At 39.2% G+C, this 23,470-nt stretch overlaps 10 protein-coding genes across 10 annotated transcripts; 5 read left to right on the forward strand and 5 right to left on the reverse strand.

Moving 5' to 3' along the window:
* Positions 1–464: 464 nt before the first annotated feature.
* Positions 465–5,246, forward strand: RIF1 (DNA-binding protein RIF1; the record flags this gene model as incomplete). Its single annotated transcript, XM_037287957.1, has 1 exon — positions 465–5,246. One exon carries the CDS (start codon positions 465–467, stop codon positions 5,244–5,246), a length of 4,782 nt encoding a protein of 1,593 aa, XP_037143852.1.
* A 484-nt stretch (positions 5,247–5,730) lies between these two features.
* On the reverse strand, positions 5,731–7,299 carry CHK1 (serine/threonine protein kinase CHK1; the record flags this gene model as incomplete). Its single annotated transcript, XM_037287958.1, has 1 exon — positions 5,731–7,299. The coding sequence occupies one exon, from the start codon at positions 7,297–7,299 to the stop codon at positions 5,731–5,733; it is 1,569 nt and encodes a 522-aa protein (XP_037143853.1).
* Positions 7,300–7,521: 222 nt separating this feature from the next.
* Positions 7,522–8,802, forward strand: HG535_0C04800 (UBX domain-containing protein; the record flags this gene model as incomplete). The annotated part of the gene is made up of 1 exon (XM_037287959.1): positions 7,522–8,802. One exon carries the CDS (start codon positions 7,522–7,524, stop codon positions 8,800–8,802), a length of 1,281 nt encoding a protein of 426 aa, XP_037143854.1.
* A 116-nt stretch (positions 8,803–8,918) lies between these two features.
* On the reverse strand, positions 8,919–10,256 carry CHM7 (phosphatidic acid-binding protein CHM7; the record flags this gene model as incomplete). Its single annotated transcript, XM_037287960.1, has 1 exon — positions 8,919–10,256. The coding sequence occupies one exon, from the start codon at positions 10,254–10,256 to the stop codon at positions 8,919–8,921; it is 1,338 nt and encodes a 445-aa protein (XP_037143855.1).
* A 627-nt stretch (positions 10,257–10,883) lies between these two features.
* Positions 10,884–11,978, forward strand: PEP8 (retromer subunit PEP8; the record flags this gene model as incomplete). The annotated part of the gene is made up of 1 exon (XM_037287961.1): positions 10,884–11,978. One exon carries the CDS (start codon positions 10,884–10,886, stop codon positions 11,976–11,978), a length of 1,095 nt encoding a protein of 364 aa, XP_037143856.1.
* Positions 11,979–13,109: 1,131 nt separating this feature from the next.
* Positions 13,110–15,542, forward strand: IRC8 (Irc8p; the record flags this gene model as incomplete). The annotated part of the gene is made up of 1 exon (XM_037287962.1): positions 13,110–15,542. The coding sequence occupies one exon, from the start codon at positions 13,110–13,112 to the stop codon at positions 15,540–15,542; it is 2,433 nt and encodes an 810-aa protein (XP_037143857.1).
* Positions 15,543–15,836: 294 nt separating this feature from the next.
* On the forward strand, positions 15,837–19,085 carry MTR4 (ATP-dependent RNA helicase MTR4; the record flags this gene model as incomplete). The annotated part of the gene is made up of 1 exon (XM_037287963.1): positions 15,837–19,085. One exon carries the CDS (start codon positions 15,837–15,839, stop codon positions 19,083–19,085), a length of 3,249 nt encoding a protein of 1,082 aa, XP_037143858.1.
* Positions 19,086–19,199: 114 nt separating this feature from the next.
* Positions 19,200–20,645, reverse strand: HSM3 (Hsm3p; the record flags this gene model as incomplete). Its single annotated transcript, XM_037287964.1, has 1 exon — positions 19,200–20,645. One exon carries the CDS (start codon positions 20,643–20,645, stop codon positions 19,200–19,202), a length of 1,446 nt encoding a protein of 481 aa, XP_037143859.1.
* A 347-nt stretch (positions 20,646–20,992) lies between these two features.
* On the reverse strand, positions 20,993–22,360 carry TIM54 (Tim22-complex subunit TIM54; the record flags this gene model as incomplete). Its single annotated transcript, XM_037287965.1, has 1 exon — positions 20,993–22,360. One exon carries the CDS (start codon positions 22,358–22,360, stop codon positions 20,993–20,995), a length of 1,368 nt encoding a protein of 455 aa, XP_037143860.1.
* Positions 22,361–22,539: 179 nt separating this feature from the next.
* On the reverse strand, positions 22,540–23,229 carry LOG1 (Log1p; the record flags this gene model as incomplete). Its single annotated transcript, XM_037287966.1, has 1 exon — positions 22,540–23,229. One exon carries the CDS (start codon positions 23,227–23,229, stop codon positions 22,540–22,542), a length of 690 nt encoding a protein of 229 aa, XP_037143861.1.
* Positions 23,230–23,470: the final 241 nt, after the last annotated feature.

A 23,470-nucleotide genomic window follows, 5' to 3' on the forward strand; every position in this document is an offset into this window, starting at 1 on the left:
CACGAACCTGTTGTCGTTGAGGCTTGATAGAATATACTTCCAACCTCCAAGCCTCTCCTGCAACTATTTCAAGTCAAACAAGAAGGCTTACATCCACGCCAAATTATTTTTGCTGTCGTTATGACAAGACTGGTAAGCTGAAAGGATATATCATGGCTCTTCTGATCTCAACTGTCTTTAAACAGTTTGAAACGGTACTTACCATTTGATACAGATGTTCTAATAGGCCAGTGAACGTATCAGCGGTTATTTATGGATAGTTCTCGTATACTGTGATGACGCAACTGACGCGTTGAAGCAGCTGAGTCAAGTCTCGATGCTCAAAAGGCGTGTTGTAACGCATCGTAGATCCATATTACCAATTGATATTCTTATAGAGAGTTGAAGGGAGTTTTTCCTTCTATCCTCGAAAATCACACGCCATTTAGCCCTGAGCAGAAGAGAGAGTCTGAATTTATTGTTGCATGATGAATAACTCTTCCAAATTATCGCCCCCAGGCAACAAATTACGAGCCATTGATATGCTGGATCAACATATCAATAGGAGAAGTCTGACTAAACATCGTTCGTCGGTACCTCCTTCTTCGATTCCATGGCTACATACAAAATTGCCTGCACCTTCCAAGTCACTGCCTATAGATAATAGTGATGCCACTTCGCCAACTCCGAAGAGAAGAAATCAAGACAACGTGAAAGAAAACGCTCAAAAGAGATTGAAGTCTACTCGAAGCTCTGCATGCGACTTGGATTTCACAAGAGAAGATAACTCGTACGGATCTCCTACCACAAAATCCGTCGCTTTCTCTGACAAAATTGAATCTTCCCCCACACAACGTGATCTGAGGTCATCGCCAATACCCTCTTCTGCTTCAAAACCTTCAAAGTCGATATTGCGCAACAATAATGAAATACGAAAAACTGTAAGTGATCTAAGCTGGGACCGATCACCGTTCAAAATTTCACCCAGTAAAAATGGCTCTGCAATAGTTGGTCTTCCTGAAATAGATCCTCGCACCATTGAATACTGGAGAAGCGGAGAAATACATGGCTTACTTGATGCAAACAATACTGGAGAGTTCAGACGATTGATAACAGGTGGTCTGGAGCTTCTGGAACAGTCTGCAGGCCAGTTCGAAACTCGAAGCTTTGAAATATACGCTACATTCAATAACATTTTAATATCTTCAACAGCAAAATCAGGCCACGATGTATCTGAACAAAACTTTAAAGTTATAAGTGAACTTTTGGGGAAAATTACCTCTATATGCATCCCACAATTAATTAGTGAACAAAGAAAGCTTTTATCCAAAAAATCAAAAAAGGATCCCTTCGTTTCAAGAATATATGTTCAGGTTGTCAGATTTTTTGGATTTATTCTTTCCAACTTCAAAATTATCAAATACCTCAACAAAAAGCCTCAGCTGCAACAAAAACTTAAAGAGTTTTACGACATATCCAAAGATGCTCTATCGCACCGTAACTCCAACAAAGTAATACTTGCCGCCCATATATCAGTTTTGGCAAGTGAACGATTTGGAATCTACTTCTTAGAAAAAGATGAAGTAGCTAACATTCTGTTTGCTGTAATAGATTCAAAAGATATTCAAAGCACGAACCTCATTTGTGAAAAATTGATGCTGGTAAAAAGCTTCATCGTCAAATATCCTCAGGTCATGATTGAATCTCTCAAAAGGTGGTTGATAGTAGAGGTCTTTCCAAGAATTATTATCGATGATGAAGTTCATTCATTGAAGATTTTAGTTACTGCTACGGCGGTGCTCTTGGAGCTGTTGAAAAAAAGTATCAATATTTCGCATGTAAATGCGCAGATATATGAATATGTCGAATTCGGACGGATTAAAGAATTTATACCAGAAGCCTTGGCTTCCAAAATTTTCAAAGATGTCGAAATTGACTCTGAGACAACCACTTTTGGAGACTTATTGCTACAAAAGATCGAATATTTGATCTTGGTGAAGAAAGAATATAAACTGGCAATGGATATTTGGCTCTCTATAATGGGTTTAATATGCCATAAACCAGAACATCTGTTAAAAAAAGAAAGACAAGAAAAGAATCGTTGGCTAAGCATGAATCGCCTGTGTTTCGATTCTAATGATGATGTAGCAAAAAGAGTGTCTTTGAAGGCATGGAGAGTATTAACGTATCAGATTTGCACATATACAGCCCAGGCATCTTCCGACTTTCACCCAGAATGTCTGTCTTTATTGAAACTTCCTTTTGAATATTCGAAAGATTATCACTCAAATCCATCAATCAGAGATGGGCTACTTTTTCATCTTTTTGGCATTATTTATACAACAGGTTTTTTCTTAAGCAACAATGAAAGCTATTTTCGACTTATCTGGGACGGTTTGATATCGCCAATTTTCTTCGATTATATATTCGTGTCGAAAAGCAACCAATTAAAATCGAGAGCTGTGAGATGCCTGTGTAAACTGCTGGAGAAAAGCAACCAAGTACAAGCAGTTAGTGGCAGCAGGAATTCTAATTCTGTCAAAGTTATTTCCTCCGCGGGGATAGATCTGAATGAGATTTTGGCTCTTCCACCAAAAATCATTGAGAGTCACTTCGACATTATAAAAACCTTAGTTTTCTCTGCTATAAAAAGGAATCATTCAGATGTCAGTGTGAATGCAGACATATATATATATCTCCTGCATCATTTACCGGAGAGTTCCACGGATTATGCTAATTTGAAAGCTTTCATTGAAATTCTCCTTGAGATCATAAATGGGGAGGGACGTTCGGAATCAAAAACAGATCTATTGTGTAAACTTTCTGGAGCGCTATCACATGCATTTTATAAAGTTCTTTTTTGTGAAGATGGTGGGTTTGAAGATTATTCTGCTGACGTTCTTTCGACTATATTGAGTAATGACGACGCTCGTATTAGAGTTTTGAAAGAAATGATCTCTATAAATAAAGAAATCATATCGAGCGTTTGCATAGTGAATAAGTTCTTAAAAACTGGGCATGGGTGCTATAAAATTTACGCGTCTAACTGGATTAGTTCAACCATTTTTCATAGTACTGTTACGGAAAAAGAATTTCATCTCCTGCTTGAGATTCTTAAAATCGTTCCCACTCGTCCAGTTATTGAAAGTGTACTCCATTGTAGCATAATTCGTGGTTTTGAATTAAAAATACGCGATTTTCTAGATCCTTCGACGTCAGAAGATGAAACAATTTACCATTACGCCAAAGTTATATTTTCAAAGCAATACCGTAAATTTGAAAATGAGATGGCCTCCTTTTTGCAAGCAGCCTTGCCTAGCAGAGAATCGGTTTTTGTGGATCTCTTTCCACTATTGGTGCAGCACAATTTTCACAACGTTGTGAAGTCTATCATTCATGAAAACCCATCTTTTTTCAGACACGTATTTGATGAGTGTAAATCATTTATTTCACTTATACTGCCAAAAGAGGATATGCGTTTCATTTTAATCCACTCTGTGGCGGAATCTGAAAGTGTCAGACTAGCTGTTCTTCGATGGTGTGTGGATAATAAAGAATTTACCATGTTGTTTGACGGTTCAGCTCATTGGGAGAAGATGCTATTTACTGAAAACCCCCCAAACGATGTGTCTCAAGAAAGAATAGTACTTATCGCAAATTTATTGGAGCAACTCTATGAGCAGAGCTTATGGAAACCGCTGAGCACATTGGTTGAATTATGTCTTGACAACGAGATTTCACATTGTGTCATAGACTTGTTTTCTAGAGTTGGTATAAATGAACTGATGCATTTGGAACCGAGTGCAATAGCCTTTATGGCGAATAAATGTGGTTGCCTAAACTCTTCGCTAATCGGTCTCATCAAAGAGAGTTATAAACAAAGTCCGATATATCACAATTGTCAATTGACGCAGCATTTGCTTCTTTTTGAGAAATTTCAAATCTTCTCACTTTGTAAAGCCGAATTGATGGCTTTCTTCATGCAACGCTCATCCAATTTGGTTTATGAGGATCTTCGCGTAGTTGACTGCACCTTTAAAATGTTCCTTGACATTGTTCAAGCACATTCCAAGAAAATGCTGATAGACTTTTTGAAATCATTTTTGGTCTTACTGCCTACTGCCCCTACGCCATACCTATTATGGTTGGCTCGCAGTTTCATTGATCAAATAAACAGGGATTACGAGTCTTTCAAACCGCTATTGGGCTTTGAAAAAATGTGGTTGCTGCTGCAAAAATTGGCGTCTGACATTTCAGGAGATAAAGATAATCATTTGGAGCTTTCAAAGTTCAATGCGGTCACTGGAAATTCTAACGAACAGTCTAAGCTTCTTGACAATGATATTCAGATTTTTTCAACACTGCCTTCGAACCCTATCACAAAAGAGATGGATGAGATCCGCAATCCCATTTTGGATAGCCCCACGTCTAGAACGGATCTAGATGTCTATCAGCAATCGCGATATCGTACAAAAGTCGTTCATGAATGTGAAGTGAAGGCGAGAAGTCCCCTTATTCAAAGTCTTATTGGGACTGGTGAAGATTGCTTGAAAGAAGAGGACCCGACAGCATTTCGGCACTTTGATGAGATCGAAGATGAAGAACACTGCAGAGAGAAATACAAGAAAAACATATCACTGAGCCAGACGAAAAATATGTTAGCTAAGGAATCTTCATCTCCGGATAGTCTCTGTAAACATGTGAAGAGTGAAAAATCACTTGGTGAAGGTGATGTAAATGTCGTAACTCAAGAATCTAAAAGGATCCTGAGTTTAGTGCCTAGTGACGATAAGGATCCGAACTTACTGTGCTCAGCTAAATTGAAGAAAAATGATAACGAACTTGGAAATGCGCAGTCTACAACTGAGGACCCTGATGCCTCAGTTATGGGCGAGATACGGTTCCCCATATTCAAATACTCAAATATTAAAAACGAAATGTCAGTGAAATCAAAAAAGAACAGAAAACTTGTCATTTCGGGAAATGTTGAAGATTTGGTTGACAGTTTCTCACACGCTCTCAGCCCCGACATAACAGATCATGAACTCTCTGTGCAACCGGAAGATTCAGAGAAAAATCTAGCGCGCGGAGACACTAATTCGTCTTTAAGGCTCCATTTCCCAAGCAAAAAGGTGCGTCGACTGATATACAGATTGCGCGGTTTTTCTGCGGGAGATATATCTTCCATATCCATGGCGGAAAAGAGAAATATGAGAGTTGAGTTGCTGGACTTTATGATGCAATTGGAGCATGATAGTAGCTCTTAGCGGCACAGTAGTGGCTATACATCACTTGAGAGCAATACGAATCATCATCGGCCCAAAAAGATGCCCTATACTAAGGTTTGACCCCCAGTCTCGTGCAGATCGCTCTGGCCTTCGCAAGTTTTAAACTATCAGTGGTGTTATAACGGCATTGTACGTAGATGCTTCTCTAGCCTGTTTCTAAAACTCGTGAGCTGAGTGAAGTGAACCCTGAAAACTCCTAAAGAAGCCCTTAAAATAAGCTGTAATAGGTACTTTTCTTGATGCTGACAGTGATACTGTGCTATCAAACCAATGTTTTTTGTGGCCTTGTGATTGAGATTTCCCCTCGCATAAAGAAAGTCCGACGCGCTAAAATTTTATGTATATATTTGTTACGATTTGATCTTAAGAAGTAATTACAAAAGGAAGCTCACGAAAAGTCATGCCTCCCCTAGCTTGAATACATGTCGCTTCAGAAAAGACTACGCTACTCATTTAATGTAGCTCAATTTGGCACCAGGATGATGTCTCTACAAAGCAGAGCAATCTTTTTGAACAATCTTCTCCATTCCAAAGGGTCTCCACTTTTCCTCGCAAAAGTGATACTTTTTAGGTCGTCCTCCACAACTTGTATTAAAGCAGTGCCACATAATGAAGCACCCTTTCTGTCTATTGTTTTTATATTTATGGATAAAGGGTAAACGCCACTCTCCCCCAATTTTTGAGTTAGCTTTACAAAATGCTGATACATATCACGTCGAACTTTAATCCCAGTAAATTGTAGGCCCTTCTCAAAAATTGGAAGGATAGCATCTATACTTTGATCAGAATAAAATCTTGTTAATCTATTGGGATTAAATTGCAAATAAGACGAAAGCTCTCTATCGTCAGCTCTAAGAAATTGTAACGCAGCAACATCCTTACTCATATACTGCATCCACCTAGTATCTTGGGTTGCCGATGGTCCTAGTTTGGAACGTAGCGAGTCATATTGTGTGAACGCATTACCGACCCCAGCGTCATGTTCTAGTCCGGCTAGATCCGTTTCCACAGGTTGAGTTGAGCTGACTTTTTTATTTCTATAACTGACAGAAGGATCCTGAGTGTAGCTATTGTACTCATCGTCGCTCAATGAAATTCTCAAGTTTGACAGTAATTTTTCCGCCAGTAGAGAAGCATCTTTACAAAGCCCATTCGAATTTGAAAGTCTTGCTCTTGCAGTAAACCATGGATGTTGTCGCAATTCCGCCAATGAAATTCTGTATGCCGGGTCTGGCTGCAAAATTTTACGCAGTAAATTTAAATGGGTGAAATCAAGTTTTGACCAAGTTCCCAAATTTAGGTTTCCCTTGTTGGATATGAAAAGTTCAAAATTTTCATCTTCGAAAGATGGAAATTCCCAAGGTGTCTCTCCTGTGAGAATGACAAATATCAAAACGCCAATTGACCATATATCCGTCATATCCGCGTAATATTCCCCCGAGTGTAGGATCTCGGGTGCCATATATGGAGGTGATCCACGCTGATCACTCGAAATTTTAAGTGAGCCATCTTTACGTCTAAATCGTGATGCCAATCCAAAATCTGCTAGCTTCAAGTTGCCGTTTTTATCCAGTAAAATATTTTCTGGCTTGATATCGCGATGAGCAACGTCGCATTGCTCATGTAGATATGTCACAGCATTTACCAACTGCTGAAAATAGAATTGAGCCACGTCCGCATCAACCCCAACGTCAGGTTCGATCTTGTCAAACAGATCACCCCCATCCGCCATTTCCATGGCAATCCAGAAGTAGTCCTGAGATATGTTACAGTCAATTACACGTAACACATTGGGATGCTTCGAGCACCTTGAATGCAAAATGACTTCTCCAGCAACATCTTTATCGTTGAGACCATATTTCTTGCATGTAGGCATATGGATGAACTTCACAGCTATGATGACGTTTGGATCAGCTTCCAAATGTGCATTTTTGACACACGCAAAAGCACCTTGTCCAATTGTTTCCCCCAAAACAACATGTTTTATCTGCGGCAAAAGCGAATCATCTTTGAACCCTACTCTTGAATCCATCACAGGACAAGATGAACGCTTTTTGGTTGCAATATTCAATCATAGTCTTTGATTCGACTTACTCTCGAACCTGAAAAAGTAGGTCGTTGCGTATGACCTCGGTAATTCGGCCTTGTTTAAGAACGACCTTTACGAGACTATTTAACACCAAATAATTGAAAATGTGTAATAGGTCAGCTATTCAGACATTCAATTACTAAAGCTGTGTTATCGTTATTGAAGATGTTAGGCGACCTTTTTATGGATTCTGTAGAACAAGCTGTTGGGCTTTCAGTCAAGCAAGAGAGGGTTCTTGTCGTGTATAACACATCTGGAGACGATCGATGGCTAGAATCATGGTTTGCCAAAGAATCTCTAGGTAAAATTAAGCCATTTGCTGTCTGGCTGAGGCTTGTCAAAGGTACTGAGCAATTTGACTACTTTGAAGAAATATTTGGCACAGTTGCGCTACCCAGTTTGTATTTGGTTAAACAGGGAAAGGTCCTGTCAATTATCAAAGATGAGGATAATAAAGCTTCTGCAGGGATATCTCATTGGGAATCTCTCGCAGTGAGCCTAGGGGCTTCTCTTAGTGTCCACGCAGATATAGCACACAATACCAAGACACTCAGAGAGCAAGTTGAAGAGACGACTCAGCAGAAATACCAAGATGAGTTGATAAAACAAAGAAAGATTGAGCTGGAAGAACGAGAGCGTATTTTAAGACTGGTTGAGGCAGATAAGGTGGAGAGAAAGGCACGTAAGCATCCTGCAGTTGCGAAAGCGGTTAAGAGTGCTGAAATTCACGATTACATCAAAGACTCAAGTAAATTGCGCGGTGAACAGTGCACACTTCTCATAAGGCTGACGAACGGGAACACGATAACCAAGCAATTTAATTCGAGTGACACCTTAAATGATGCAAGGAAATGGGTGGACCTTAATCGGACTGACGGCGATGGCCCTTACTCCTTTCACAGAAACATACCTAGAAGCACTTTCACTGACTCAGATGAATTAAAGAGTTTGGCTGCATTGGAACTTTTACCGAGATCTGCTCTTTTCATTCTCAAGCCTATAGATACGGAATTGGAGCATATGAACGTCGTAAGCGCTAGAGGGCCTGGATTATTGGGCAAAGTTTTTGGTGGTATCTCAGCTTGGTGGAATAATGGGAATTCAAAAGAAGCCGGTCGCTGGGAGAATGCAAATGATCACAATCACAATGAAGAACCATCGTCGCAGCGACTCCTCGAAAGCACTTTGGATCATCAAACTGATAGGAACTCACGGGGCCCCTCTCTACAAATAAATAACTCTTCTGGGACTCCATCAAGACAAACATCCCCCGCGCAAGTGGTAAATGATAGACAAATTAAACATAATGTCTCTGATTTAAGTTTACCATCGAGATGCGTTACACCGAATGTCTATCAATTTGTCAATAAGGAAGATGAGGATAAGAAACCATCCACCTATAATGGCAATAATATTGACTTGGGGGAAAGGGCTGACGACGAGTGAAATGCTCTTTTAAATAAATAATTCGGTTTCTTGAGAATACGTTAAAAGAGGCAAGGAGGTGAAATGCATATATGTATATATGTATATGTATATATATATAAATGTTTCTGGGTTTTTTAAGGATCTGCAATAGGCAGCCTCTCTGGCTGCCTTGCATTGGAATTTCTGTTCGATACCGCTTTCTTAGGTGTTGTACTATTCTTGTCTTGACCTTTATTTTTCGTTATTTCCAGATGGCTTAACTTATCCAAAAGATCGCTTTTATTCTCGTCTGATATTTCAGACTCGATTCCGGAATCCTGTCTTTTGATCATCTTTTGCAGTTCAATCTCGATTTCTTCATCATAATGAGAACCAGCTTCATCAACAGTCAGTAATTTGTTGATTTCTTCCGTCTTATCCTTTTGTTCTTTGATTTCATCCATTAGGTCATGCAATCTATCAAAAGAGCCAACGGACTCATTAATGGATTTTAGTAGTTCTTTCGAATCATCCAATGATCTGACAATCATTTCATTTGTGGATGCCATATTGATTTCGCCTTTAATTGTCCTCAAGTTGTTTCGATAATTAAGTAACCTTGTAAGGTACTTCTGAGATAATTTCTTTGCCAGCAGGTACTCTTTCTGAAGTTCCTTCGGTGACTTATTTCGTAAAGACTTCTCGAGCATACGTGAAGATTGGGCAATCTCGTCCTCGACTTTGTGAATTTGCCTCTCTACATTTGTTAGGCTTGTCTTCAAGGAAGCGACTCTGAGGTCGTCCTCGGTAAGCAACTTTGACGAGCTTCTTAATTTTAAAGGCATTGATTCTGCCACAATCTTTACGATATTATTTTGCCGGATGATAATATTTTGGTAAAGGCTTAAGTAAGTCATCATTATCTCATAATTTCCATCGTCCTTTTCCATGTATGTGCTGAAGCCTGCGTGCTCAAAAAACTCATTTTCAGGGTATATTAAATCTGCAACACCAGTTGCATGGAATAGGACTCCTTTCTTGAGTCTCAGATCAATGTCTTTCGATTTGCGCTCCATCATTGGTCTAATCAATAAATCTACCTCCTTCAAATAATTGATTGAGTCCTCATTCTGTCTACAGTCGAACCTGTTCCGACTCGACCAGCCAACCTTCAACCATCGTAATATCGCTGAACCTTCATTGGGGTACATTGATCCGCTTTTAAAGTCCTCAACTGTTACTAAATATCCCTCTCTGACAAGTGCATTTATCACAACATCAATACTTTGGGGTACCCCGTATGGTTCTCGATTCAGCTTTCTCACAAAATCCGTTCCACAATGAAAAACTAAATTGTTCTCTCGCTCTAAAAACTGTTCTATCAAATAGCTCTTCCAGGTTGTAATATTCGCCAAGTATCCATCAGGATTTAACTCCTTTGACGGTCTGAAATCCCGATATAGCGAACTCAAACGAGAAGTGGGAAGACTCATTGGGCCATACTCTTTCAAATGTCAGCAGACTGGGGCAACAGATGATGTTAATGCTGCAGGTGAAAAGAAGGTTTCTTCTTCATCATTAATCAACACTTCTATAGCATATTCGTTCCATGCTAGGTGGATTCAAATCACGTGACTACAGAATTACAACTTCCATCCTATTGAGCTGATTTCAAAGCATATCCTCGATCATAGTAACCGTTTTAATCTGGTCGTCTATGGTTCGAACAAACGAATCGTAGCTCTTCGCCAATGTTTATGCTTTCGTCTAAGACAGAAGCATGAACAACACAAATACTCACCTCGCAGCCGACAGACGCATGTTTTGAATCGCTTTCAATCCATGCGTAGAGTATACAACAGCTCGATAGATACTTGGGGCTTGAAATATGCTTAAAATGCCTGTTAAATCCTGAATATCTGTTCATGTTTGAATATTCAACCATGTAGTCACTAATTACGTTTGTTCGGTAAAGCCTGGGAACAACAGATCTTGACCTTGTATAATGATGAAGCAGCTTACACCTTCATCAGTGGGAACTATATCACTTAATTGGCCTATACACGATATTTTTTCAGTTTACGGAGACTCACTGAACAGTTTAATTTGACGTGTGAAATATGAGTTTATTTTTTAAATCACCCGTTGATATCGAAATACTCTTGGATGGAGAAGAATCTAGGAAGCATGTTGATGTACTCAACTCCGTTGGATCCAAAACTCTGAAGGACAGCATCCCACTTTATGAAGATGGTGAATCACTAAGTGGTATGGTGACTCTGAGGGTGAAAGAGGGAAAACGAGTTGAACATTTAGGGGTTAAAATATCTGTTATAGGATCGATAGACATGATAAAGGTTAATAGTAGCGGCGGCGGCAATGGGGGATCTACCAAAAGACTCTCTGCGTCCTCAAGTAGTCTTTCAGACTCAAGAAAAAATCCTGTTGAACAATTTTTGTGTATAAGTTACGACCTATGTCCAGCGGGGGAATTGCAACATGCCCAGAGCTACAGCTTTATGTTTAAGGATCTGGGTAAAAGGTACGAATCTTACAAGGGTAAAAACGTTGACGTTTCTTACTACGCAAAGGTTACAGTGATAAGAAAATCTACTGACATCGCCAAAACTAAGAAATTTTGGGTCAACATTTACAATCAAGTACCAGTATCACCGGCAGCCATTATCACAAACACAAATCCACGCCCTACCAACAGCAGATTAAGTGAAAATTCGGATGCGGTTAATACTGGTACAAATGATAATCAAAATACTATTCAAACAGAGAGCAGTTTACGCAAAGAGCCACAACCTGTAAAATTGGATATAGGTATAGAGAACTGTTTGCACATTGAATTTGAATTCTCTAAATCAAAGTACAGTCTTAAAGACGTAATAGTGGGAAGAATATATTTTTTGTTAACAAGACTGAAAATCAAACATATGGAACTAAGCTTAATCACGAGAGAATCTTCTGGTCTTCACTCGTCCAATTATTTAATCGACTCCACAGCTATACGATACGAGATCATGGACGGCTCACCAGTGAAAGGTGAGACGATTCCAATTCGATTGTTCCTGGGTGGCTATGATTTGACTCCGGATATGTCCTGTAATTATTTCAACATAAAGAACTACCTAAGTTTGGTTATCGTCGATGAAGACGGTAGAAGATATTTCAAGCAATCAGAGATTGTTCTGTATCGTACCAGATAAATAGGAAATTACGTTATGTTTCTCTTGGACTTTTTTGACACCCAAAAGCTCAGTCCCAAAAATCTTATGGCACAAACCGCAGTTGTGATTTGAGGACTTCAGTTCTGAGGGATAATAAGTAAGCGTGAGTTGCCAACCATTTTAAACTGAAATTTTCGATCTACTCAGGAGCGGCGCACTATAATGAACAGTAGAATCTACAAAGGTTTAGCGCTTGCCGAGGTGATAGAAATAAACAGGAGAGTGATCGCCTGCTTAGAGCCAAAGTGTGATCGATAATAAAAAAATTTGGAACAGGCAAGAACTTTAAATGACGGGAAAAGCATTTCTGACTCTAAACATTTTCAAGCCTGACAGGACATACGCCGAGCTTACGTCGGAAACTGTTCATTCTGTGCCAAAGATGCTCATGAAAAAGGCACCAAAATTGTAATTGCAAAAAATTTTGCTGCACTGGGCACCTATGATGGGCTCGAAATTAACAGATAGCCATTACCACACAAATGCACATTTGAAACGAGGATTACTGACACGCTCTGAGTGCGTTTCGAGGAAGGCTTGATATGTCAGATGTTCTATCCGTTGAAATCCTGCTGAACTTCATTACAAAAATCAAATTAGCGCAAAATGCCTACTGTAAATCCAATCATTTGAAGGATCAGACGTATTATGTATATGTTAGCGCTCTTCCAGTATATTATGGGTAAATAGTTATAAGCTGAAAACTTCGAATAGCTAGTTAACACAAATTCGTACTCAGACTGAGATTGAGGATGAAATGCTATCTGCATTCAATCCTCAACCGGCATATTACCACCCTTTCTTTACATTTGATGGCTATTCGTTGCCAACGTGATAACACTTTTCTGTCAAACAATGAAAAGCGAAAGCTAATTGCATCATTTCCTAGAAAGGCAAGACGTAAACAATGTATGGCTGAACAGAGGATGAATAGTCGAAAACAGGGACGAATTGTAAAGATCGCGTACTAGGTTTTTAGCACTATGAAATCTTTGTAAGTAGAATTTTGTTCATTTAAAATATCGGGGTGGTTCTTCAAACTTCTTGTCCTTTAGTCAGTCCAATAGCTCGAAGAATAAGCAATCGATCTTTCAACCTGGTAGCGCTGCTATGGACTTGGAGAAGGAAGAACCTGAAAAATGTTCTAATGATCGAAATATCAGTAAAATTATACCGAGGCGCTTCATCGTCCATCTAAGTTCATTGGTATCAATAGCCACAGCATCCATATGCATATCGCTGATCGCATTGTACCATCAGAGTGAAGCTGCTCTGATAGTGATGACATGTTCCAACATACTTTATGGCCTCGGTTCATTTGCTTTCACAACGTATTCAAAAAACGTTGTATTAAGGCCATTGCATGGAAAGTTAATGAAAATGGTTTGCATATTTATGCAATTCATTACGATTGGAGCGGCTGTTGAGTATTTGGACGACACGAGAAAGCATCCTCCCCTTTCAAGGACCGAGCTTCATAATGCACTACTGATAGCCATTGACTGTCTATTGCTTATCAGTTTATTGACCAATGGTGTAGTGATAGGTTTTCTGAATAAATCCGCAAACGCACATGACTTTAACAACGACAAGACAATTGAAAGCTATTACCAAAGCTCAGAAAAATTTGTACCCTTGAAGAACTCCACTCAAACATTAACACCAAGTTTAGACTTGTTTCAAACAAACCAGGACAACAGTAGCAATCCATGTGAGTTCAGCGATACGCCTATTATCGCGACATCAGACGAAGTTTCATTCCCTTCCGTATTGAAACATAAAATGACTAATCGTCACCTTGCGGCAGCCCGAGATGGATTGAGTACAAACGGTGAATCGAATCCCAGCATTGTATCGAAAAGTTCAAGAAGAAAAAACTCACTACTATTTAGATTACGTTCATCGAAATACCTTAAGACCAAAAGACAAAAATCGGAAAAGACAAAAACTAGCATAATAGATACAAAGAAAGGGAATATTGATGACCGCTATGTGTCCCGTCTTTCGACAATACCAGATCTTTCGAGAAGTATTTTGAACTTGATCAACTCCTCATCAGCAGATGTACAAAGTAACAATCCTGCTAGCAGCAGGAGAGATAAAACAGCATCACAATTCACTGAGACCTCGAAATCTGTATCACAAGCATTAGATTGTCAGGAACTGCATAATCCATCATCGCCATCTTTAGAACTTGAAAGAAATGCTATTCAAAGGATCAATAGCGCCCTATTACCGCCATGTTTGAGTGTCGTTGAGCGACCTCTGACGATGGAATCAGATGCCTTTCAAAACCACGCAATGGCAAAATTTTCATCAAGCTCTGAAAGGGCGGATAATACCGAAAGAATTCTGCAAATGAGTCCAAATATATTGGAAAAAAATGACCTTGGTGATATACCAGCAATTTCTTTTTCTAAGGATGACGGTTTTGACAGCTATTCTCCTGGTTTCAATAATAACATGGACTTGCCGGAAGTTGTAACTCTAGGCATGTGGGAAAAGAATAAATCATCCATAATTGAAAGAGCGGAAGGCTTGCGGGAAAATATTCTACTTCCTGCTTTCCAATTTACGGTTGATGAGCCGAGAAAGGTAGTTTTAAATGGAATAGAATCAAAACCAGATTTTAGTTACCCAAGCAAGCAAAAAAAGTCCTCCTTCGCTGATGACTCGCTGGATGATGAAAACAGCAACTGTGATACCATGAGCGCTGTAGAGGACTACTTTAATGACATAAGCACAAATGGTATGGAGGACGAAAGTAAATTGATGCAGGAAGGGTTCAAACATAATAAATCATCTTCATTCATAATGGAAAGGGCATCTAAAGAATTGATAAGAACAAGTACTCGACATTCCCCAACAAAATCCATAATATCTATTATTAGTGGAAACTCCATTTCTGCACCACAGCGAGCTCAAACAGTTCAAAGTGGATATGTAACGGGGTCAAACGAAAAAAGATCATTGTCGCAAGCAAACCACTTCTTCTCTAATTCAGGTAGTCATATCTTCAATTCACCATCCAAGTCGTCACCAACAAGATCACACAGATTAAAAAAGATTGGTAAAAAATTATCCATGTCCAATATATCTGATTCTATGATAAACCATTATGGGAGTCTGGAAAATACGAATGAGCAATTCAGCACACAAAGGCAGCTCCATAAAAGGGGAACTAGCATCGATTTTAGCTACGTACTTACCCTACAAAGTAATCACTCACCTACTAAATCAGTCAGTGGATCAATTTTGAAGGATAGAAGACACAGCCTAGTCACGGAAAATGGCTTTCGAACGGCAAGTGGTCTATTCAATCTTCAAAATGGAAATTTGAGAACTGGCTATGATCCTGATGATGTGCATGATACAACTTTAAGCAGAAACTCCCCAGAGCGCCACGTTTCCAGCTCCACTAGTTCAGAAAAAACAACAAGATCGTCTGCAGCTTCAGGAACAAGTTATCCAGAGCTAGTGATGAGCGAATATGATCGGGAGAGGTGGAATACTTTAGTTTCGCTCGACAAAATTGCCATATAAGGAGCCCTTTCAAAATCATTTATCTCTGAAGTACATCACGTCAGTTAATAATTTCAACTATATAACCATCAAGTAATGACATTTTAGCATCCAGCTCTTAGTTATGTAACTTTTATTACTCTGCCGAAATATTGGAAGAATGGGTTACCCGTAAAGTATAAGCATAAGTAAAATTTTGGAAACTATGATGAAAAAAAAAAGCGATGAGCATAGCGAACATGAAAACATCAGATGTTTTGAATGCATCAATAATTTCACATACAGTGCTACTTAGCATTGTTTTAGGAGGAAGCAATGATGGAGGATGACCTGTTCGATGCTTTCAATGAAGATCCTGCTGAACTGCCGGATCTGCCGCTTGAAACTATAGAAGAGGAAAATGCGAAACTGGAAGATGCAGGTACTAATGAAATAGCACCTACAACGTCCAAAAGATCTAACTCGAATCGAGATGGATCTGATACAGAGCAAGATAATGCAGAAAAAGTCTCTTTGAATAAAAGGAAGAAGCAAGAAAGAAAACAGATCGAAGAAAAAAAGCAATCCGCCGTTGTTCCTGTCGTAACGGATGCGTTTGAGCAAGAGGCATCTCGAGAAGTTATTGCTTCAGCGGGACTTATGGCCGATGAAGTATCCAAATCAGAACAAGACGGTAAGGTCAAGCTGTCACATCAGGTTCGTCATCAAGTTGCTTTACCACCAAATTACGATTATAAACCAATTGGTGAGCATGTCAGATCAAATGAAGCAAGAACTTATCCTTTCACATTAGATCCTTTCCAAGATACTGCGATCTCTTGTATCGATAGAGGAGAGTCTGTTCTAGTGTCAGCACATACATCGGCAGGTAAGACTGTCGTCGCCGAGTATGCCATTGCGCAATCTTTAAGAGAGAAACAAAGGGTTATCTATACATCACCCATCAAAGCTTTATCCAACCAAAAGTACAGAGAACTTTTGGCAGAATTCGGAGATGTGGGTCTTATGACTGGTGACATTACCATAAATCCAGATGCTGGTTGCCTTGTTATGACAACCGAAATTCTAAGGAGTATGTTATACAGGGGTAGTGAAGTTATGAGAGAAGTTGCATGGGTAGTATTTGATGAAGTGCATTATATGAGAGACAAGGAACGTGGTGTTGTGTGGGAGGAAACAATTATTCTTTTGCCAGATAAGGTTCACTACGTTTTCTTATCCGCTACTATCCCTAATGCTATGGAGTTTGCCGAGTGGGTTTGCAAAATCCATGTTCAACCATGTCATATTGTGTACACCGATTTTAGACCCACTCCTTTGCAACATTATTTGTTCCCTGCTCATGGTGAAGGTATTTACCTAGTTGTCGATGAAAAGAGCACTTTTAGAGAGGAGAACTTTCAAAAAGCAATGGCATCTATCAGCAGCCAATCTGGTGACGATCCAAATTCTGTCGACTCAAGGGGAAAAAAGGGACAAACCTTCAAAGGAGGCGCTTCAAAAGGTGATTCTAAGGGTGATATCTACAAGATTGTAAAAATGATATGGAAACGTAAATATAATCCAGTTATCGTCTTCTCCTTTAGTAAGCGTGATTGCGAGGAACTGGCGCTTAAAATGTCGAAATTAGATTTCAATACTGAGGACGAAAAGGATGCCTTGACAAAAATTTTTAACAATGCTATCGCCCTATTACCTGAAGCCGATAGAGAAATTCCTCAAATCAAGCATATCCTCCCTCTTTTAAGAAGAGGTATTGGTATTCATCATTCTGGACTGCTTCCAATTTTAAAAGAAGTTATTGAAATCCTTTTCCAGGAGGGGTTTTTGAAAGTCTTATTCGCCACGGAGACCTTTTCTATCGGATTGAATATGCCTGCAAAGACAGTTGTTTTTACCTCTGTGAGGAAATGGGATGGACAGCAATTTCGTTGGGTTTCTGGTGGTGAGTATATTCAGATGTCTGGACGTGCAGGGCGTCGTGGTTTGGATGATAGAGGTATTGTCATTATGATGATTGATGAAAAAATGGAACCACAGGTTGCAAAAGGCATGGTAAAGGGTCAGGCAGATAGGCTTGATTCAGCTTTCCATCTTGGTTATAATATGATTTTGAACTTGATGAGAGTCGAAGGTATATCTCCTGAATCCATGTTGGAAAGTTCATTTTATCAATTCCAGAATGTAATTTCTGTTCCTATTATGGAAAAACAGCTTGCTCAATTGAAAGCAGAGGTTGACAGTATTCAAGTTGATGACGAAGAAAATGTAAAGCAGTATTACGATATTAGGCAGACGTTGGATGGTTATAATGAAGATGTTCGTCATGTCATGACTCATCCAGCAAACGCATTGAGTTTTTTGCAACCGGGGAGATTGCTGAATATCAACATTGGTAACAAAGATAATTACGGATGGGGTGTAGTAGTAGACTTTGCAAAAAGAATGAATAAGCGGAGTTCAAATGTAGAGTTCACAGATCATGAATCTTATATCATCAACGTTTTAGTTAATACCATGTATGTGGACTCTCCAGTTAATTTGATAAAGCCTTATAACCCTAGCTTCCCAGAGGGCATACGTCCTGCTATCGATGGAGAGAAAACTGCTTGTGCCATACTTCCGGTGACTTTAGAATCTATCCGTAGAATAGGAAATATCAGACTTTTTATGCCTAAGGATGTCAAGGCAGGTGGTCAGAAAGAGACCGTAGGAAAATCGCTAAGCGAAGTTAGCCGAAGATTTCCTGATGGAATTCCTTTAATTGATCCAGTCAAGAATATGAAGATTGAGGATGAAGACTTTGCAAAATTACTCAGAAAGATCGAAGTGCTAGAATCAAGATTATACTCTAATCCGCTCTCCCAGTCAGTAAGATTAGGTGAGTTATACGAAAAGTACAGTAGGAAGCACTCTATACAGGCCGAAATGAAAAATCTAATACGTAAGATAAACGAATCGCAAGCCGTGATCCAATTGGATGATTTACGGCGTCGTAAAAGAGTACTGCGTCGATTGGGATTTTGTACGCAAAGCGATATTATAGAGCTAAAGGGTAGAGTGGCTTGTGAAATATCGAGTGGTGATGAATTATTACTCACGGAACTTCTTTTCAATGGTAACTTGAGTGAATTGAAACCAGAACAAGTCGCTGCTTTGCTCTCTTGTTTCGCTTTTCAGGAACGTTGTAAGGAGGCACCCCGTCTAAAACCTGAATTGGCCGAACCATTGAAAGTTTTGAAAGAAACTGCAGCTAAAATTGCGAAAATCATGAAGGAGTCTAAAATAGAGGTTGTAGAAAAGGATTACGTAGAGAGCTTCAGGCATGAATTGATGGAGGTTGTCTATGAGTGGTGTAGAGGAGCGAGCTTCACACAAATATGTAAAATGACAGATGTTTATGAAGGTTCTTTGATAAGAATGTTCAAAAGGCTGGAAGAATTGATCAAAGAGCTGGTAGATGTTTCTAATACAATTGGAAATGCTGCATTAAAGGAAAAGATGGAAGCTGCCTTGAACTTAATACATAGAGATATTGTTTCGGCGGGTTCACTATATTTATGAGCCTGATTGTTGTTACATTTTTTTCTTATAATCAGAATGCGCAAAATGTTATTTTATATTCAACACTACGTAAACTCTACTTAAAGATGCGCATGTTTCTTTAGCCATGTTATTTCATATGAAGGACGAAGCAAGTTGAGGTTCAGGCTCATGCTTAGTCTTTGGATTGCTGATTTTTGCCAAAGCATCAGTTAGGGGAATATACCACACATTCAAAGTAGTACTATTAAATCTTAATAGGTTCACGATTGCTTCTTCTCTCAAACTGGCCGTTTCCGGTTCAGAAATGTCGCCGCTGTTTTGTATTAGGTTAGACATGACTCTCGGTAATGAGTGAACCAAATAATATACAGAATGTGAAAATAGTGATAGTCGCTGCAATAGCACCATTTGTTCCATGTAGGGCAGTAGTAGTATCGCATCAGATGTTAAGTGGTTTTTAATCAATTCAAAGCATTGCGGATCTGATATAACATTTCTTATGGCTCCTAATTTTGTTGGGGTTACAGTAATGTAGTCTCTCAGCAGGGAGCAATGATACCTAAACAAGTATGCGGGATTGACGAATGATAGAAAATCCTTCAAATTTTTATTTTGCTCCGAAATCCTTAGGTATTTTTCATCCAAAGACTTGAAATATGAATCATCCTCTAAATATGAAACTTTCCTAAAAAATTTGAATAAATACGTTCTTGAAAAATATCTAATGTCTGGATAGTTGTCACCCAGAGAATAAATTTTACCAAAAGTTGGAATAATTTCAAGAACGTATTTTAGTAGCCATTCCGTATTCTTATTGGCAAAGTTCACAACTGTAGCCTCGTCTAGAAAATCAGTGTAGTACACCACAATATTTATAAAGAGTACGATGTCTGCTTTCAGATAGTTGAAAATCTCTTGTGAAGTGAAACTGAACAATTTCTCGTCGAATTCACATCTATCAATAAATTTGGATTCTATTTTCAGTAATTCCAGTAGTCTTGATATTAATGTTGGTTCAGTTCCTCTTCTGACTGAGTCGATAATTAAGGAATTATTTTCAAATATTCGTTTTCTAACGAGTTCGTTTGAACTTAATTCTTCAAACACTTTCTCAATACTGTTGATCACGGATACATCGGTATCTATGTTGAAATAGAGTCCAATAATAACATCAAACAGGTCTGAAGTTGCGAATAGACCCTTTGGATACGATCTCGAAATAACATTGCAGGCAGCATTAACCAATGGTAACAAAGTCGACTTCAAAGCCATCTTGAGATCATCTATGGAGAAAACTTCCAGAATGACTTCGAAACAACATTTGTTTATTAAAGTATTCAACAGTTCGAGAATGAGGTCAAAATCTAATTCTGATTCTGAAGTACTTTCAATCAACAATCGTTTTATATTGGCAACCAATTTTTTGGGGTCTTCCGTAATTGTCTTCAAGGGATTCAGACTCAATAAGCATTTCTTAATCTCAAAATTGACTTGGTCTGGAGGTTGATTAGACTCAAGAGTCTCGTTGAGATCATCAATATACCTCTTGACATGAATATTTCCGGCATTCGTTGACATAACGGACCAGTTTTCCAGAAGTGGCAATTGTAGTAACTAGGAAATTGATGTACTATTTAAAACTCTTTCTGCGCTCGTAGTAGATTTCAAACAGCCAAGGATTTTGGGAAGCTTGACTAGGCTAGGAATTATTATCCGCTTAATTGTTTAGCAGATAGTAATACTTGTCAAGATTTTTATCTACTTTGTGGATTTTTCAAAATTTGTCATGTCTTCTTCCAAAGAGATATTAATGATTCAAAATCATGCCAAAACTGAAAATTAAGTACTAAAGGGTAAAATCGAAAGATGATTTTGCATGGGAAAAAAAGCTTATATTTACAGATAGAGAGAATATAATATTTTGATTACTCCTCCTTTTTCTCATTATAGAGAGTTACATATTCAACGATTCTTGGATCATCTTTTAGGTCACTTGTCCATTCACTTTGACGCTTCAACCCCTCCTTTACCCAACTTTTTGGCCAATCATCTTCCTCTTCAATAGCCAACCCTAAGTCCTGTGGATGACTGAACGGCCTGATATTTTTCTGAACAACGAGATCAGTTACAGCAGAGCAAACTTCTTCGCAGTAGTACCGTTTTCTATAAAACCTGTAAATTCTCTCCGGTATCTTCAAAAATCCTACGAGATTTGGGACTGAGATTGCAAGAACAGGCTGATGAAGTAGAAGTGGTATATTGGTCTTTGGATCTCTTACCACAGAACTTTGACCCGAGAGTGATAGTTCGTGTGGTATTTCAACATTTGCGTAATCTGCCGGAGTGATGAAAGGCTTGGATATTTTTGATTTTGAGTCTTTTTCCGATTGTTTCTCTTCGGAGTGTTCCTCTTCAGAATGTTTCTCATCCTCATTTGCATTACTATCAGCACCTACATTTGGTTCCTCAGATTGACTTTCAGTAATAGTTTCACATGCCACATTTGTTTCAGCTGATTGTATCTGACTTGACTGCTTGTCATCAGCGTTCGCTACTCTCACTTTCACCGGAGCTTCTAATGGACCCAACAATCCTTCATGAAGACCAGTGATGTACTCTTTATATGCACCTCTGCCTAAACATATCACACCACCACTCAATTCCGATGGAGTAAGTGAATCTGCTTCTGTTACAACAGGCTTATCTTTGCCAAGAAATGGACCAATAACATTTCTATAATCGAAATTTGCCTTGAATCTTTTTGCTTGCTCGGGGTCATATTCATCCAGGGGAATAAACTCATTTTTTGACGTGCCTTCGTGTGAAAGCGGCTTTTCTTGATTGCGGGCTTCCAAAAGTTGTCTCCTTACTGCTCTTACTCTATTGGCAACTTCGGTTCTTATCATGCCCTGCTTTTCTTCTTGAACAATTTCATAATCAACGCCCGCATAGTACAGGATTGGTTTAATATAACGTCTCCAGATCTTTAAAGAAGAATCTAAATAATCATTTGGTGGTGGTGCAATAAACACAGTAATTTTTCTTGGCCGTAAATTGACATCAATTGGTTCATTCGCCAGTGGTTTAACAATATCTTGATAATGGTTTCTAATTTGTTTTTGTTTCTGCTTGTCGTACAGTATACCACTTACAGACACAGTCACCACTGACCAAAAAATCATCCAGTTTCTTGACGGTAATTTTAATGGTGGAATACCCATTGCTCTAAATGCAGGATTTGTATACCCAGGCTTCACCTTAGGTGGGACCCCATTTGGACTCAAGTTACTCATGCCGCAGCCTCGTTTCAGTATTATGTTGTATTGCCTCTTCGAATTTTTCTTGATTGCAGTTTTTTTTTTCACGTATAAGCGATGATGTTTTTTCTCTATTTTCACTTAAATAAGCTCTTAGATATATAAATGGATATAAACAAATGAGGCAAGAGAAGCGCAGATGAGGGCAGAAGAAATCAATGACCCTTATCGCACTCGTCTTTCCATGCTAAGTTGAATCTGCCTTCAGGAACGATGTAGTTCGAAATCTTTTCCACAACTTCTTGTGGCGTATGGGCAACCTGAATAATTTCACCGTTCTTCTTACTGATGAAGCCTTGCTCAATACTGTGATTTATGAAGCTCAGTAAGCTGTCGTAAAATCCGTCAATATTAAAGAGAACGATCGGCTTGTCATGGATGCCCAATTGGGACCAGGTGATACACTCCATTATCTCTTCCAGCGTTCCGTAGCCACCTGGCATCGCGACATAGGCGTCACTTTCGTCCGCCATTTTCCTCTTTCTCGTGTGCATGTCTGGGACAATACAAGTCTCGCCATATTTTGATGATATTGGCGTTGCGCCCTGATGGTTATCAACCGATTCCTTCAACTTCGCGTTCCATTCCTCCTCGCTCACTGGCTCTCTCTCCTTGGACACGAGCGCATCTGGTATGACACCTAGAACCTTTCCGTCCACCTTTGGCCCCATTGCAGACGACGCAATAGTGCCCATCAAACCCGTCGTGCCACCGCCGTAGACCAATCTCCATCCCAGCTTGTGAAACAGTTCCCCTAATTTGGCCGCTTGTTTCGCATACTTTTCATCGCTGCCAAAACTCGATCCACAGTACACACAAACCGAACTGATACTGCTAGAGGTCATTCTCCTTTGTCTCAAGTAATTGTCTATCAAACTAGAAAAAAAGAAACTAAATCAAAAACTAGATGTAAAACAGCCTATATCCAACACTCACTAACACACCTCGTCTTTCGCTCTCTATATATATGTGAGGGAACTCTTGCAACCGCAGACTTCTGGAACAAAAACTACTAGTGAGGTAAAATCGACATTAACGAGTCAATAACTGCCTGTTCCGCTCGCTGCTCCTATCGAAACACCTCTA

This window comes from Zygotorulaspora mrakii, chromosome 3, assembly GCF_013402915.1.
Source record: "Zygotorulaspora mrakii chromosome 3, complete sequence".
NCBI lineage: Eukaryota > Fungi > Ascomycota > Saccharomycetes > Saccharomycetales > Saccharomycetaceae > Zygotorulaspora > Zygotorulaspora mrakii.